The sequence below is a fragment of the Carassius carassius genome, chromosome 19, assembly GCF_963082965.1.
Source record: "Carassius carassius chromosome 19, fCarCar2.1, whole genome shotgun sequence".
NCBI classification, from domain to species: Eukaryota; Metazoa; Chordata; class Actinopteri; order Cypriniformes; family Cyprinidae; genus Carassius; species Carassius carassius.
In genome coordinates, this window is record NC_081773.1 from 29986049 (window position 1) to 30003386 (window position 17338).

The 17338-nt window shown below is 35.1% G+C and overlaps 1 protein-coding gene across 3 annotated transcripts in view; it reads right to left on the reverse strand.

Moving 5' to 3' along the window:
• Window positions 1-2894: 2894 nt before the first annotated feature.
• slc4a10b (solute carrier family 4 member 10b) overlaps window positions 2895-17338 on the reverse strand; it is a 66274-nt gene continuing 51830 nt past the window's right edge. For all 3 annotated transcript variants that reach the window (XM_059500648.1, XM_059500647.1, XM_059500649.1), the window contains 16 exons: window positions 16914-17008; window positions 13943-14117; window positions 13684-13817; window positions 12179-12424; window positions 11958-12063; window positions 10502-10663; window positions 10243-10356; window positions 9018-9179; window positions 8688-8939; window positions 7483-7551; window positions 7205-7378; window positions 6766-6888; window positions 5469-5533; window positions 4986-5078; window positions 4554-4590; window positions 2895-3932 (listed from right to left, as the gene is read on the reverse strand). In XM_059500648.1, the coding sequence (XP_059356631.1) occupies window positions 4578-4590; window positions 4986-5078; window positions 5469-5533; window positions 6766-6888; window positions 7205-7378; window positions 7483-7551; window positions 8688-8939; window positions 9018-9179; window positions 10243-10356; window positions 10502-10663; window positions 11958-12063; window positions 12179-12424; window positions 13684-13817; window positions 13943-14117; window positions 16914-17008 (1983 nt within the window). In that variant the 3' untranslated portion in view covers window positions 2895-3932; window positions 4554-4577. The remainder of the gene's footprint in view (window positions 3933-4553; window positions 4591-4985; window positions 5079-5468; window positions 5534-6765; window positions 6889-7204; window positions 7379-7482; window positions 7552-8687; window positions 8940-9017; window positions 9180-10242; window positions 10357-10501; window positions 10664-11957; window positions 12064-12178; window positions 12425-13683; window positions 13818-13942; window positions 14118-16913; window positions 17009-17338) is intronic.

A 17338-nucleotide genomic window follows, 5' to 3' on the forward strand; every position in this document is an offset into this window, starting at 1 on the left:
CAACCCGAATTCCGGAAAAGTTGGGACGTTTTTTTAAATTTGAATAAAATGAAAACTAAAAGACTTTCAAATCACATGAGCCAATATTTTATTCACAATAGAACATAGATAACATAGCAAATGTTTAAACTGAGAAAGTTTACAATTTTATGCACAAAATGAGCTCATTTCAATTTTGATTTCTGCTACAGGTCTCAAAATAGTTGGGACGGGGCATGTTTACCATGGTGTAGCATCTCCTTTTCTTTTCAAAACAGTTTGAAGACGTCTGGGCATTGAGGCTATGAGTTGCTGGAGTTTTGCTGTTGGAATTTGGTCCCATTCTTGCCTTATATAGATTTCCAGCTGCTGAAGAGTTCGTGGTCGTCTTTGACGTATTTTTCGTTTAATGATGCGCCAAATGTTCTCTATAGGTGAAAGATCTGGACTGCAGGCAGGCCAGGTTAGCACCCGGACTCTTCTACGACGAAGCCATGCTGTTGTTATAGCTGCAGTATGTGGTTTTGCATTGTCCTGCTGAAATAAACAAGGCCTTCCCTGAAATAGACGTTGTTTGGAGGGAAGCATATGTTGCTCTAAAACCTTTATATACCTTTCAGCATTCACAGAGCCTTCCAAAACATGCAAGCTACCCATACCGTATGCACTTATGCACCCCCATACCATCAGAGATGCTGGCTTTTGAACTGAACGCTCATAACATGCTGGAAGGTCTCCCTCCTCTTTAGCCCGGAGGACACGGCGTCCGTGATTTCCAACAAGAATGTCAAATTTGGACTCGTCTGACCATAAAACACTATTCCACTTTGAAATAGTCCATTTTAAATGAGCCTTGGCCCACAGGACACGACGGCGCTTCTGGACCATGTTCACATATGGCTTCCTTTTTGCATGATAGAGCTTTAGTTGGCATCTGCTGATGGCACGGCGGATTGTGTTTACCGACAGTGGTTTCTGAAAGTATTCCTGGGCCCATTTAGTAATGTCATTGACACAATCATGCCGATGAGTGATGCAGTGTCGTCTGAGAGCCCGAAGACCACGGGCATCCAATAAAGGTCTCGGGCCTTGTCCCTTACGCACAGAGATTTCTCCAGTTTCTCTGAATCTTTTGATGATGTTATGCACTGTAGATGATGAGATTTGCAAAGCCTTTGCAATTTGACGTTGAGGAACATTGTTTTTAAAGTTTTCCACAATTTTTTTACGCAGTCTTTCATAGATTGGATAGCCTCTGCTCATCTTTACTTCTGAGAGACTCTGCTTCTCTAAGACAAAGCTTTTATAGCTAATCATGTTACAGACCTGATATCAATTAACTTAATTAATCACTAGATGCTTTTTTAGCCATTTGTTGCCCCCGTGCCAACTTTTTTGAGACCTGTAGCAGGCATTAAATTTTAAATGAGCTAATTAAGTGGATAAAAGTGTAAAATTTCTCAGTTTAAACATTTGCTACGTTATCTATGTTCTATTGTGAATAAAATATTGGCTCATGTGATTTGAAATTCCTTTAGTTTTCATTTTATTAAAATTTAAAAAACGTCCCAACTTTTCCGGAATTCGGGTTGTATTTTAAATATTGACAATCAGCAAATCGGCACATTAAGAATAGTTTCTGATTAATGTGACACTGAAGAAAGAGGAATGATGCTGAAAATCATTCAATATTACTGCTTTTGCTGTACTTTGGATCAAATAAAGGCAGGCTTGGTGAGCAGAAGAGACTTCTTTCAAAACATTAAAAATCTTACTGTTAAAAAACTGTTGACTAGGCTATATAGATTACAGAAATGTTATATCGTAATGTTCTATATATATGTGTGTGTGTGTGTGTGTGTGTGTGTGTGTCTGTAATTTCTGTCCCCCTCACTTCTGAAAAGATGGCTACGCCCCTGAAACAAACGATGAGAGGCCAGATGTTATGGGTTATTAAGTTGGTGGAAAGTGTATAATTTATTTGAAATACAATACACGAGTGGAACAAAGCAAAGCAAAAGGACAATGCTCTAGTGGACATGATAACCATGGATTCACAGCCATTTTCAGTGGTGGAGGATGAGGGCTTCAGGGCATTTGTGAAAAAGCTTGGGTCACTATGTGCTTCCCACAAGGCATGCACTGAAGGACATAGTTGCTGGATGGTATGAAGAGACAAACAGAAGGTGAAAAATGTGAATCAGTGAACATCAATGAACATGGATACTTACCTTGCCGTAACTTGCCATTACAGTACATCAAAGAATCAAAGTTGTCCACTGGGAGGACTGATATATGACTTTGACATACTGTGCACTTTTTTCTTGTAATTACAGAAACAAGCTATGACATATTTAATCAAGTCATACATCCATATTCATACGGCTTTTTATTTCACTCTAGAAGAAATAGCAGGAACAAAATCTCCAGAAAAGTCTAATTAGTTCCCTCACAGTTCATGAAATACAAGTGCCAATGAAAGTAATGCTTATGTCATAACCCCCCCCCCCCCCAAAAAGCATATAAATAAAAGATCCGAAAGCCACACCATACAGAGGATATAGTGATAGTTCATTCAAGTTAATTTACAGAAACATCAAACCAGTCAAAATAACTAGATATTATAATAATGCAATAGGACTTAAGCGTAAGTCAACATTTTAATAAACTGTTAAAATATTTGCATGATAACAATCACTCTCGTCTTTCAAAATCAAGCCATCTTTGTGTGAAGATAAAAGTCATACAAAACAAATATACATATTAATAAAAGCCAAACATTTCAATCAGTTTATGGTAATATTACAACAATATGTATGATTTTAAAATGATTTCTCATCTAGCGATATTATAAATGGTAGACTTTAAAGGTTTTAAATGGAAATTATTAATTGCATGATGACCTCAACATGGAAATAATATTTACAGAAGCAGCATTCTACATTTTTGTGCAAAAAAAACAACAAAAACAAATGTATATTAATAGCTAAAATTAATTTTCTATGATTAACACTGCATTAATGCAAAGGTCTTAAGCAAAATACAACAATTTTCTGATATTGCAGGTATAACAAAAATCTACAGGAGCCTATGTTTTATGCTTTTTAAGCGTAAAGTTTAAAAGTAAACTCACTGTCTATATTAATACTGACCCTCAAGCAACCTGGAGTAAAGTGTCTTGCTTAAGGACAAAATATGGCAATGGTAAATCTAGTAGTGAATATACCGAGTATCATCAAAGAGCTGTAACTTTATATGAACAGAAGGTTTCTTTGCCAGCCCAAAATATGAATACAAAAACTGTGATGCATAAGATTTAATGATAAAATAGCTATTAATTGCTCACCTACAGTAGATATTGTCTACATATTTAAAACTGTACCTTTAGGGATGTGAAAGTTGTGCAGTAATGCTATTTAAAAAAAAAAAAAACATAAAATACTTAAAAGAGCATTTAAAATAAAAATGTTAAATAATTTCCATTTCTGTCACATTTTCTTCTAATTTCTCACACAACAATCGCCACTTTGCTGGTATTACTATATGTACAGGATTTACATCTAGAAGCTAAAAAGCTTATCATTGTGATGTAATTTTAAAATACAGAAACGCAAGACAAGACAGGAAGCCAAGGTGTTTATTAGACTGTGAGTTTACTTGTAAACTAGCAATACTTTAAGCTAAAAACTGCAACAACAACAAAAAAGTCTTCATAAGTTAATTAAATCTGTAAAAACTTACAGATAAATTAATTAATGTTAATTTAAACAATACATCTATTTGGATAGCTAGGTGTGTGTGTGTGTGTGTGTGTGTGTGTGTGTGTGTGTGTGTGTGTGTGTGTGTGTGTGTGTGTGTGTGTGTGTGTGTGTGTGTGTGTGTGTGTGTGTGTGTGTGAACACAGTGAATCTTCTTTCCATCAATGCTCCGTGTGCACTTTCTTATTAGACAGGCTGCAAAATGACATAGAAAGGGAATAAGTTCACTTGTATTACCCTAAACTACAAAAGCTCTTTAATGCACAATGGCTATATTAAATGACTGTTTATCAGTTTAGCTAATTCTGTTTATTTACTCCATAGAGAAACTGATTTTCAACAATACTATACAAGTCTATTAAGAAAGACCTCTCATGAGCTCAGAATCAGAATATTTCATTCTGATTGCGTTGAACACATGATGATCTCAATAATAATCCATGATTAGCAGCTAGCAGACCAGACACACATTACAATTTCACAGCTGATTAAACATTTTTCCTGTCTGAGTAGTAAAAAAAAAACACAAGACAACAACAACCAAAGACGATCACATGCTGTCTATCTTTGTCTGACACTTACAGAGAGATGTGAATGATTTATTGTTTTCGACTGAGTAACTGGATGGAAAAATTGGGCTGAATTCAAACATTCTTGGAGAGACACATAATGTAAATGTCTGTTCCAGATGGATCACAATCAAATCTGTCTAACGCCGCAAATTTGGTCAAAATAGCTGTTGCCATGCAAAGAAAGACACGATGAGATCTTAAAGTGACGTGGGACGTTGCTATGAGAGCAGTCCAGTGTGCGTACCTTTGGGGATCAGCATCTGCGAGCTTAGGAAAGGGGACTAAAAAAAAAAGTAATGAAAATCAATGTGTTAAATGCAGAGTAAATGGATAAAAAAATTAAATGACATATTTATTGCACATGTGTGTTTCCAAACTATCACAATGACATTTAAAGGTGCAGGACAACATTTTTTGTTAGCTAGTACAGATACAAGTTTTGTCCACAATCCTTCTAAATACTAAAATAGAGTAATACAATTGTTTTAAAAACACTTAAAGTATTGATACATATTATTGATTTGACTATTATTGATTGATTAACCCTATCGGATAAAAAAAAAATACTTGTCTATGGCTGAAAGTTGTCATTATTGTCTTCTGTAGAGCTGCTTTATGTCTAAACATTACTACTGTACCAAATATCGAATATCAAAAATATCGAATAAATCAGAACCTTTTTGTGTTTAGATCAGTTTTGGAGTTCCAAGTGCTTCCAAAGGAGCCTTTAGACATTTCGTCAGTGATGTTGATAGTAGAAGGATCATCTCTGAAAAATAACCAATACAAAAAAATCATTAAAATCAATAAAATATAACATTAATAATCATAACCAATCATAAAACAGAATTTGACTCAGCAATGGTGAATGCTTGACAACAACTGCTTATTCCAATTATTCATAAATGCTAGTATGTATCATTTATTGCCTTAACATATTAATTCTACTTATTAAATTTTTCTAAATGTATAGCAAGAGTCTCAAGCTAATTCTACTTCTTTAATTCTTTCTATTCTCTATATGTACAGCATGTATTATAAAAAAATACATTACCTGTGGTGCCATCGCTGTCAAGTATTGGCCTATTGTTTTAAAAAACTAACAAAACCTAGTATCGCTTGCTGTTGTGAGAATTAGTTTAGAAAATCTGGTCCATACTTGTAATGTCCCTCCAATGGCACTTGTACGATTCCTTCTTCCTCTGCCAAAATACTTTGCTCCTCCTGGCAGTAAACACAGGGAGAAGGAGCGAGAGAGAGTTTTATTCCCATCCAGCCAAAGAGAACTTCCGAGACCCTTTGAGATTAAATAACTTTGCTGAAGGACATTTTGGCAGATCGATTCATGTTCCATTAGTTTGGCATGAAATGAATGCATTCAGATGCTGAGGTGGGTGAATCGGGGTCTCTCTATAAGAAACGTATCATGGCAATTTTAGCAAGAGTACAACATCAGATTATGTGCCAGGGGGTCAGAAAGTCTCTGAATGCAGGAAAAACAAACTGCAAAACTGGAGCACAAATCAGCCCTCCTCATTAAAGCAAAAACTCGCCGAAGAAAACTCATGCTTTTACTTTCATTCAGCTTGCATAAATAAACTCATGTCGTATCATTCACTTACACGGACATTGTCTTCCAAATGCTAATTACTCGTGTTTTTAGGGGTCGAACCAGTGACGTTTTTGTAGCAGGTCTTTATTTATTCCTTTTAAAAACAGCTCTAACTTTGTTGCTGTTTGGCAAGAAGTCACCAAATTTTGCATGGAGGTTATTTCGATGGCATGCTTTAATAATCTCAATTATGTGATATTAATCGAAATATTAAATATAATCGCTCAGTGCATGCTGCTGGTCCATTTGAACAACAGATGTGAGATTTATGTTCCTTTTCGTCGATCCTTTGCCTAGATTTTTGTTTAAAACAAAAATCATCTTCTCATGGACCACATAACTGATTTCCACAAAACTGTGCATGCATGCTATTTGGACATATTGGTAACTAAATATGGAGGAATAAAGACCAATGAAGACTTTCTATTCATTAAAGCATACTTAAACAATATGAAATGGTTTCCACAAAAATATGAAACCGTTTTTTAAAATGTTTCTTAAGCAGCATATCAAAATGATTTCTGCAGAATCATTTTAAAGCGTAATAATAATTCACATTATGTTTTTGATGTGTTTTTGACCTTAGTGAGCAAAAGAAACTTCAAAATAATTTCCCATTTTACCAACCCCAAACTTTTCTGTTTACTTTCCAGGATTTGATTAGAGAAGTCTTGTCTATATACAGCGTTTCCATTAAAATTCCTCTTCTGATCTTTGATGTCTGTGCATTTCATTTGTTCTTTCAGCTTTCTGCTTGGACCTTGCAAATTGCTGCTTGCAGCCATGTTTCCAAGAGCTTATTCACAGTGAACATTGCATTTAGATAATAAACTGTGTAGCTCACCTCTCGCTCAGCGTCCTCCAGCTTCTTCTTCTTGCTCTCGGGCATGAGGTCATCGAGCCAGCTGAGCTCCCGCTTTGTAAAGATAAAATCCAGCAGCTTTCTAATGAAAACCAGCGCCAACACCTGCCGTGAGCAAATCGCTAATTCAATTATCACATATTACTCGAAAAACCAAACGGTTAAGAGATGCTTCACGAGGCAATTACATGTACAAAGATGTGTTTGGCAGACTATATGTTTTCATGATCTCTCTGATTAGTATTGTGCCAACCTACAATAGATTTTTTTTTTTTTACTAAACTAAAAATATATTTAAAAAATGTTGCCTTAAAATGAGTTTAGACAAGGCTGAATAAGTAGACGTTTGACTACTAGTGTAAATTAAATTTGTACATACATGACAGATAAAGCTGGGTTATATTAAGGAATAAATGTGTACCATCATGGGAAAGACAATGGCGGCTCTGGAGGTCTTGATGACCCAGAGGAGAACCAGGCAGCTGAGCTGGATGATGGTGAAGAGATGAACCTTTCGGAGTGGAACGTGCCTCAGGTAAATGAAGTCTGGCTGGTGTTTAGCTGGCATCCCGAACAATCTCAAACGATCGAAAAACTAAAACGGGAAATATACAGTAATAACATTTTCTCAATTTGGCAAGTTTGAAACGTTGCAAAAGCTTCGATACTGTAAACAGACATTGTCTATAATATTTTTACCTGTATTCCTCTCAATGAAGATGCACCCATGTAAAGAAAAACTCCATACAGCACCGGCATTGGAATAAACTATAAGCAATACACAAAATAAACATTTTAATACCCAATTTATTTTATCCTGAGATTTTGTGCAAAAAAAAAAAAAAAAGTACTTATCATTTTTAGCGTTATATGACCACGCTTGAGTTTTAAAAGTGTTTTTAGTGTATAATGATCGCTTACTTTTTAAATAATCAAGTAAAATTTCATTCTTGTTTTTATTTTTTTTATTTGATTTTTTTTTTATAAAATAGCCCTTCTACCATATAATTCAAAATGCATGATGCTTGCAAAACCCATGTCGTGGTTTCGATTCCCAAGGAAATGCATGACCTAGCCTTGTGAAAAAGAAGTACATTTTAGAACTTACTACGGCAATAATAATAATACTTAAGTGTGAACTTAATGCACACCTTAATGTTAGAACTGTCCCTCAATTTCCTAAATCGTGCACACAATTTATAAATCGAGGGAACTAAATAGTAAATCGTGCTCAACATTTAACCTACTATTTTTTTCCTGTGCGGAGCTTCATACTTAAATACATCTTTGTATGTAATTTTCTAATTGTTTTTATAGTTTTATGAAATTTTTTGCTAATTCGTTCCCTCGATTTGCTCAATCATTAAAATAAAAATAAATATATATACTTTAATGTAATTTCTATTAAAACTGTATGTTCGCAGTTCGGAAACATTTGTAATAATAAAGTTGCAATTGAGTACATATGAAATAATTGGCTTTAAATGTAATATTGAATAACACGCTACCGCTTAAATGAATCAAGTACTTTACATGTCAGTCAAACAGCAGTACTTCTTAAAAGCACAACAAAATATAAAAATAATGATTAAAAAGTGAAACTTTTAATTAGAACTGTGCTTTTTAAAAGTGTACATAAGAAACATAGTGACCTAAGTGGCCTTTTATTTTAGTAATATTATATTATTTAAAAATATATATACTTTTAATATTTGAATTAACTACAAGTTAACATTAATTATATTTAAACACACTTCTTTCACAAGGGTTTATGCATTATATATATATATACATGTTTATACATGTAGAGCTTGAATGCAATGCAAATCATTTTGGATAAAAGCATCAGCCAAGTGCATAAATGTAAATGTGATTATGAATATCTTGATTATCGAGCTCCAGACCTTCAGCACTGAGGTCATGAATACAGAGCAGCCCATGAGGAGGAAGATCATGAGGCCGGTGACCCGCTGCTCTCTGATCCCGAGGAACTTGGGCTGTTCTCCAGGCGCCGAACACTCGGACTCCAGCTTCAGACTGTTGACGTGACTGATGGACAGAACCGTCGCTGCCACGAACCACGGAAGCCCCATCAGAGAACAGACACCCAGCATCACGGCCACCATGAACAGGTCCAGATGATAGCCACAGCCTTTCTGTAGAAGCAAGACGTCAAGCCGAGGGTTAACTCATTTCATTCAGACATGAAGGCAGTTTGAAGGAACTAGCAGCACCTTCAGTTTGTGCTCCTTCCTGTTGATGATCACAGCTGTGATCTGCTGGTCCATAAAGATGAGGATGGTGCAGAGGAGGGCGGGAACGACTGTAATCACACACGTCCACCACGGGTTCGGACCCAGCGGGTTAATGAACCACCCACGATCGTCACGAGTTGGCTGGAAACATATTGCAAGACTTATTCAAACATATTAAACTGGCCAAATCTATTCTTATCAACTCTTTTAATACATGTACACATATATATATACTGTTATGTTACAGTTAACATATGGCTAACATAAAAAAAACTTTGAACATTGTTTGGTTTTTTGTGAAGTTAGTGCATTGAACTTAATTTAGTTCAATTGTGCATAACACTGCATGTTTAATTTTATATTTACAGTATTCTGGGGGTTTTTTTCCACATCATATTTTTACTCAAATTTTATAATGCTATACTGTATATAGGTTTGGGAATTGAAAATCAATTCCAATTCCAGAATCGGATACCTGTTGCAAAATGTCAATTTCAATTCCACCGATCTATTTCTGTGTCTGCATCTTTTTTTTCTTTCATTTTTTTCTTAGTTGTTAAAATGTACTTGCCTTTGAATCATTCATTCAAGAGATTCATTCAAAAACACTGATTCATCCAATAATGAAACATATACACCTTGAGTAAGCCACTGAATCATTGCATTTTGTTTAGTTGTCTAATATATTTTTCTTAAGAATTGAGAGAGCTACAATCTCCATCTTAAAAAAAAGGCCCAATTTGTCATGCATCTGTATTTTGCACACATTTTTATGGAGTCAGCTGATTTTAGTTCATGGTAATCAGCAGCAATTAAATGTTTTGCAAAAACAGCCATTAAATAAATCTGTTTAATATCTAAATGTTAGGTACTCTACCCTAATTGTATATTCCTTAATACATTCCCTTGACAACCCTTTGTATATTTTCTAAAATGTTTTATTTCTATCACTTATTCTACTTGTACAGCCCTCAGTATCTCATCTGTGTGAATTAAATCAATTTGATTAATATCAAAATAAATGTTATTAAATGAAATATTAGTGAGCTAGAAAGTAAAGTGTGGAAGTGAAGTCCGATGTTAGCTTGAGAAAGCCTAGTCTGAAAGTTTAAAATGGTTTGAAAATTTTAAAACGGAAATTAAAAGCTTGAAGTTTGAAGGTTTTCAACATCATAATAATTGAAACTGTAAGACTTAAACAAACCTTAAACACATTAGGGACCTTCAGTTTGGGGGAAGGCACTCCTAAAGCGTAATCCACCAGAACCATGGTAGCAATAGTGATGAAGACTGCAAAGTCACTGATGATGGCTCTGACCTGGAGGAAACAGGATTTACAATCCTTATTCTCCTCCTCTCAGCAGCTGCAGGCACTCCACAGCATCACTAGAGAGCACCAGAGCGCACAGAACTACAGCATGGGGACAAACGCAGTAAACGGTGGCTGGGAATGACTGCAGTACCTTGGTGGGGAAGTAGCGGCTGGTCTTGAATTCTTTGAGGAACGCTGACATGGCCACAGTAGAGAAGAAAAGGACTGTAGACCAGAAGAGAACATCAGGAACGTACGGACCATGAGGCCCACAAGCCGACCCCACGAATTCTCCTTTTTTCTCAATGCAGTCCTGAAATGAAAAATGGGTTAGGATTCCTATTTTATTTCTTAAAGCAATTGTTCACTCGCAATGACAGGATGGTGAGTATATGATAACAAATGATACAATTTTGGGTGAAATCTTGAAATGCTGTGCATTACTGAATTTCTAAATCACACTCACACACATACATCTGCTTAACATGCTGCTATTTTCACTCTTGCCCATTAAAAGATGAGCAGCAGCGATGATCTTTTTTTAGCTTTTATGGTGATTTATCAGATGTAATCCAGCTCAGATTTTCTTAATCTCACGTAACAGCCCTGCTCCATCATGCCACTCAAACAAGACATTTTTAATTCCCATAAATCATAACATGCTTGGAATAACTTTGTTTAAATGTAAAGCAAATGTGGAGTTGATGCAATGCAGGTTATAAGACTAAAATAACAGTTGGCCTTATTCTCAAAATGTCTCATTTGTGAAAAATCTGCTGATTTTGACTATTTTGTTTTCACAAAATTATAGATCATTCAAATTAAATCATACATACGTGGTCAGTGTTATGAATATTATGAGTATTTGATCCATCAGGCTTTCATGGCTCATAAAGTACAATATATTGAGAATATAAAACTCAAACTTGATATTCAGAGCCCTAAAGTGATCAAAAATATCCAGTTACTGATACTGATATTTATATGGCCAAAAATAATAGAAATAGAATAGAAATATACATTTCTGATTCCTGTAATGTAAATCGATAAGATGATAATATGTCTTAGTACTGTAGGTTTATTTATGATTAAAGCTCTGTAGTTTCAAAACATATAATGGAGTGCAATAAAATTAACAAATAAATGTTCCTCAAAAGCCTGATGATCATGTTTGAAACTCACATTTGAACAGGATTTTTCTAAATAATTCTGGATAATCAAGTGAACTGAAGCTACTTTACTGAGTTAGTGACCAGAAAGTGCTCATCTTGAAATATTAATAACAAAAATAAAGTTATTTTCATGGTTACATTATAAAAATCAGTACAGATTTCACAGCAAAAAGACTGAAGATGGACGTCTTGTCTGTACAGTTATACTAAAATACCTTTTACTTGCTAAAAAGTATAAAATATCAATCAAACAACAGAAGGCATGAAGTAGATTGTGCACATGTGCACATCATGATTTTAGTAACACTTTGAATATGCTGATAATTTAGTGACCTTAGAAATTTGATACAAATATGATACAGCAGGCTTTACAGGGTTAAAATCAAGTTGTAAACCAGGTCAGGGATTCTCAAAAGACACAAATGCAACCCTGACCTGAACTTCCAGAGCCTCCCAGAAGATCTCCGGAGCTGAGATGTTGTTCTGCTCCCAGTATTGAAGAGTAGCATTGCTGGGGTTTGCAGGCTCAATACAGGAACATCTACAAGAACAGATTATTGAGGGGTTGTATACGACAGAATACTGATCTTCTTTACAGTATTGGAATCTACAGTACATTACTTTGGGTCTTTCATGCCATTCCAGCCAGTGTTCACCTGTAAGTGGTGAGTTTCTCCAGATTGTTGTTCATGTTAATGGGATACGTCTCTCCGAGATGAATGAGCTTCTCCAAGGCCTCGTAGATGAAGATGATGCAGATGAGAGAGGCGAAGGCCTCCTCCGTGAAGCGTGTGATGTAACAGACTAGGGAGCTGGCATCAGTGGCCACCAGCAGCAGACAGAGGAAGGCCGTCCACAGCCCGATACACGTCCTGAGGGACAGGTACGACAGCCCATACTCCCTGCACACAGACACACAGCCAGCCACGACTCATCTTAACACAGGCTGAGGCTTACACAGGCCCGATCGAGTCTGAGTCACTGGGCAGTTTGGAGAGAGATTACAAGTCTGAAGAGATGTTGACCATGGTTGGGGGTTACTAGGATATTCTGAGTGGTTACTAAGTGGTTTCTAGTCTGTTCTGGGTTCAAGAGCAGCGCTTGGCATTCCAGCTGTTTGCTAGATGAGATGGTTGAACAAATGAACGAACGATGAACAAACTACAAATGAACGTTCGATGGATGGATGGATGGATAGAACAAACGAATGAACGATGGATGGATGGAACAAATGAATGAACAAATGAACGATGGAATGATAGATGGATGGATAGAACAAACGAACGAACAATAGATGGATAGAATGAACGAACGAATGAACAAACGAACGAACAATGGATGGATGGATGAATGTATGGATGGAAGGATGGATGGCTAGAACAAACGAGCAAACAACAGATGGATGGATGGATGGATGGATGGATGGAACAAACGAACGATGGATGGATGGATAGATAGAACAAACAAGCGAACTATAGATGGATGGATGGATGGATGAATAGAACAATTGAACGAACAATGGATGGATAGAACAAACAAACGAACGATGGATGGATGATAGGACAAACGAACGAACAATGGATGGATGATGGATGGATGGATGGATAGAACAAACGAACGATGGATGGATGAATAGAACAAACGAATGAACGATGGATGATGATAGAACAAATGAACAAATGATGGATGGATGGAAGGATGAATAGAACAATCAAACGAACAATGGATGGATGGATAGAACAAACATACAAACGATGGATGGATGATAGAACAAACAAACGAACAATGGATGGATGGATGGATGGAAGGAATGAACGATGGATGGATGGATAGATGAATAGAACAAACGAACGAACGATGGATGGATGATAGAACAAATGAATGAACGATGGATGGATGGATGGATGGATAGAACAAACGAATGATGGATGCATAGATGGATGGATGGATGGATAGAAAAAACAAACGAATGAACGATAGATGGATGATAGAACAAACGATAGATAGATAGATAGATAGATAGATAGATAGATAGATAGATAGATAGATAGATATTATAAGTGTTTTCACTAAGCAGTATAAAACAGTTTTTTTATATTTGTTTATTAATTTAAATATTATTAATAATATTTGTATAAATAATAATAAATAATAGGCATACTTGCAGAATTTGAATAATATTTTCTCAAACACAAGGACAGGTCCAGTGCTGCCCAGAATAGTGAGAGGCTGGCCGGCAAAAAGTGAGTAAGCAATTCCAGTCATGGAGGCTCCAAACAGAGATTCTATTGCACTCTGGGAAGAAGGGAGAATGTGTCACAAAGCATCATGTTTACATGACTACACTAATACAGATTCAAATATTAATGACTAGCCAACTAGGCCAATTAGATGAGCCTGATGTGTGCAGGTGTTCTTACTATGCGTCCCTCTGTGGCTTCTCCCAGCAGTCCCCCAAAGGTGATAACAGGGGACATGCAGGCACAGTAGAGGAACAGGAAAGAGGCCAAACACTGCAGGCTGAGCGCATCTGTGAAATCTGACAGGAAGTGAGGAGCCTTCCTCTTCACATCCAGAACCAATCCACCAAAAATCCTGACAAAAAACACCAGACACTGGATTACTGCCATCTGAGCTGCGCAAAGAGGTGGAAAACTGGCTTAGACCGAATTCACAGTGTTACATTCCACAGAGAATTACATGCTAAATAAACACTCACCAGGCGATTTCATTTCACCAGGCAATTATTTTCATGAAAATGTAAAATTTTTCTTTCAAACTGTGAGTAACTGCCATGCAAAAAAAAAATAAAGGTACTATTACTTAAATGTATTTTTTTATAATAATGTATTACAGTAATGAAAATTATAGGAATAAAAAAAAACGTGAACATTGAATATGAGTTATTCTCCTGAAAAAAATGTCACGATGCAAAATGATTTTAATGCACCTAAAAATATGCTTAGTTTACAACCTATTATTATTGATTTATAGATTATTTTATTTCATCTTGTTTTTTGAGTGTAAATAATGTCTTGCATGTCTACCAACAAAAAGAGAAGTTGATCTATGGAATAGCTGGAGGTTTTTCTCCGTGTGCCGACACATGTGAAATATTCATCACATGAAGTCACGGTTTTCAGACCAGTGTTGCTTCACAGTAAGAAAGTCTGGCGCGTCTTGCATATGAGAAAACAGTTGCACTGTCATCGGGACAAAAATATATATTTCAATTTAGTAAATGCTAAATACAGTTTCATAGCCTGTATTAAATATTGTAAATGCAGGTGAATTGTGGAAATTTGCTTTCAACAAACATCATAATTAGTCAAAAAAAGAGATGTTAAACTCAAAACAGATCTGTCGCTCTGGAAATACAAGGTCAAATCGAGACCATTGCATTCTGGTATACAGTATTTTCTGTAGCACAATTTGGCAAATATCAACCAGATATTTCATGCATATAGAAAAACTACATTTTGTGCACAGTGTAGACATACTATATAAGGCATAAGTCTTTAAACAGAAATAAATATTAATTAGGGCTGATCAGATATGATCGCCGCGAACCATTTGGGAGAAAAGAGCCATCTGAGAACAGAAGGGGGTTATTGTTGTGAAAGTCACTCAAAGTTGTGAAAACTGTCACTTAACAGGAAGAGTGTGACCAAATGTCAAACATGGCGTCTGTCCAGTTCACTGTAGAGTCGAAAACCTGGTCTTCGGTGGCACGGCTCTCGGTTACATTGTAGTACAGAACTTAAGCACCATCCTAAATGATCTGCATTATTACAGTACGTGCCTTTTAACTGTCATAATGAACACAACGGTGAGCCATCTGACCTTTTACAGCCATTTGGCTTGGAACATTTTATTTACATTTTAGAGGCTGTCCTTTCAAAGTTCATGCAATTAAGCTGTTGTGTTTAAGGAAAGACACTACAGCCAAAAATATTGTGTTTTCATGCAATGGTTAATTTTGAGCGTCTGGAGTATTTGGCTTTTCATAACATATTGTTTCAGACTAATGGACAGAAAACATCCAGCATGCACTTTCAAGTGTTTGTTTTACTACACTTTATCTATTTGCGTCTGTAAAATTAATTTACAATAAATATCAAAATGAGTTTTTAGTCATACACCAAACTTCAGTATTACTCCGATCTGTATTCTGAAGTATTTTACAGAAGGGTTTGCTTAAATAACATTTTCCTGATTTATACAATACATTTTTCCTAAAAATATGGTAAAAAGGTTTTTTTTTTTTTTTTTTGTCTGTTGACAATATTTTTTTATTTGAAGACTGATAAAAAGAAAAGTTTTGAAAATGGCATTATTCAACATTCAGATTTCTGTTCCAAAATGAAAGCAAATTAGTGCATATTAAACTAGATAATACTTTATAATTCATAATAAAACATAGTATTTTTTAAAAAAAAGTGTATCATTGAGAAACTATTATTATTCTGAATTCGTTTTTATTTTTACATCTTCTGTTTTATTTTCATTTATATTGTTGTATTTTGCAATTTTTTTATTAGTTTTTGTGTGTTTTTTTAAATGTCTACATGGTTTTTAATCACTTTTATTTAAACTAAATGAAAATGTATTTAAGTTAAAGTTTATTTTATTTCAAATAGCAAAATAATTATAATTATTAAGGTTTTAGCTTTACCTAACTATAATAACCCTGATAATAAGTGCTGTCAAATGATTAATCGCATCCAAAATAAAAGTTTTTGTTTACATAATATATGTGCGTGTTCTATGTATATTTATTATATATACATAAACGCACACACACACAGTTTATATTTTGAAAATATTTACATGCATTTACATGTCTGCATCTAAATTCATATAATTTATATTATAAATAAATATATTTAATATATAAACATAACCTATATATATACATGCATTAGTGTGTATTTATATATACATAATAAATATAAACAGTACACACATATATATATATTATGTAAACAAAAAACTTTTATTTTGGATGCATTTAATCGTTTAACAGCACTTCTGATAATACAAAAATGTGTCAACTTTGTCTTAGATGTTTCTCCTTAAATTAATATAAAGAAATATGAGTACAGATCAATAAAATGTGAATAACAGCTCAGACAATTTGGAAAAAAATATAATGATAAATGTTTTCACATTGATTAAGGGTTTCATATTGATTTTCATAAAATCTCTTGAGATTCTAGAGGACACAAAAAAATAAAGCATCTAAAAAGCAGGAGACTTTAGCAAACACCTCCATTTCCTCTAAATGGAGATATTAAACGATCTCATCTTTGATATTTGGAAGGCTTTCACACAAACTGACATGTGATTGTGATGTGTCTACACACACACACACACACAGTCCAGACTGACCTCCCGGTGCGCTGCAGCTCAGGGCCTCCATGTCCACCATGTTCCTCCGGCTCTGCCAGCTCTCCATTAGGCACTGCAGGGATCTTTCTCTTCTCCTGTCATATCAGACACACAGACAGAGAAGAGTGTTTGCCGTGATATTCCTCAGCCGTTCTGCTCAGTGTTGGTTCTGAATCTGTGACTGTACATGTTAAACTACTGTGATTATTTCAGTCCGCTTAACATGCAAACATTTGTTTTTAGACAGCTATGAAGTCATCATAACATCTGCATACTGAATTATGATCGATAAGTGTTACGTGCATTTATTTAAATAATTTATAGTTAGAATTACACTGCATAATTGAATCATTTACTCACCATGATGCTGTTCTAAACCTATACTTACATTCAGACATTTTGGCTGGTAATATATATATATATAT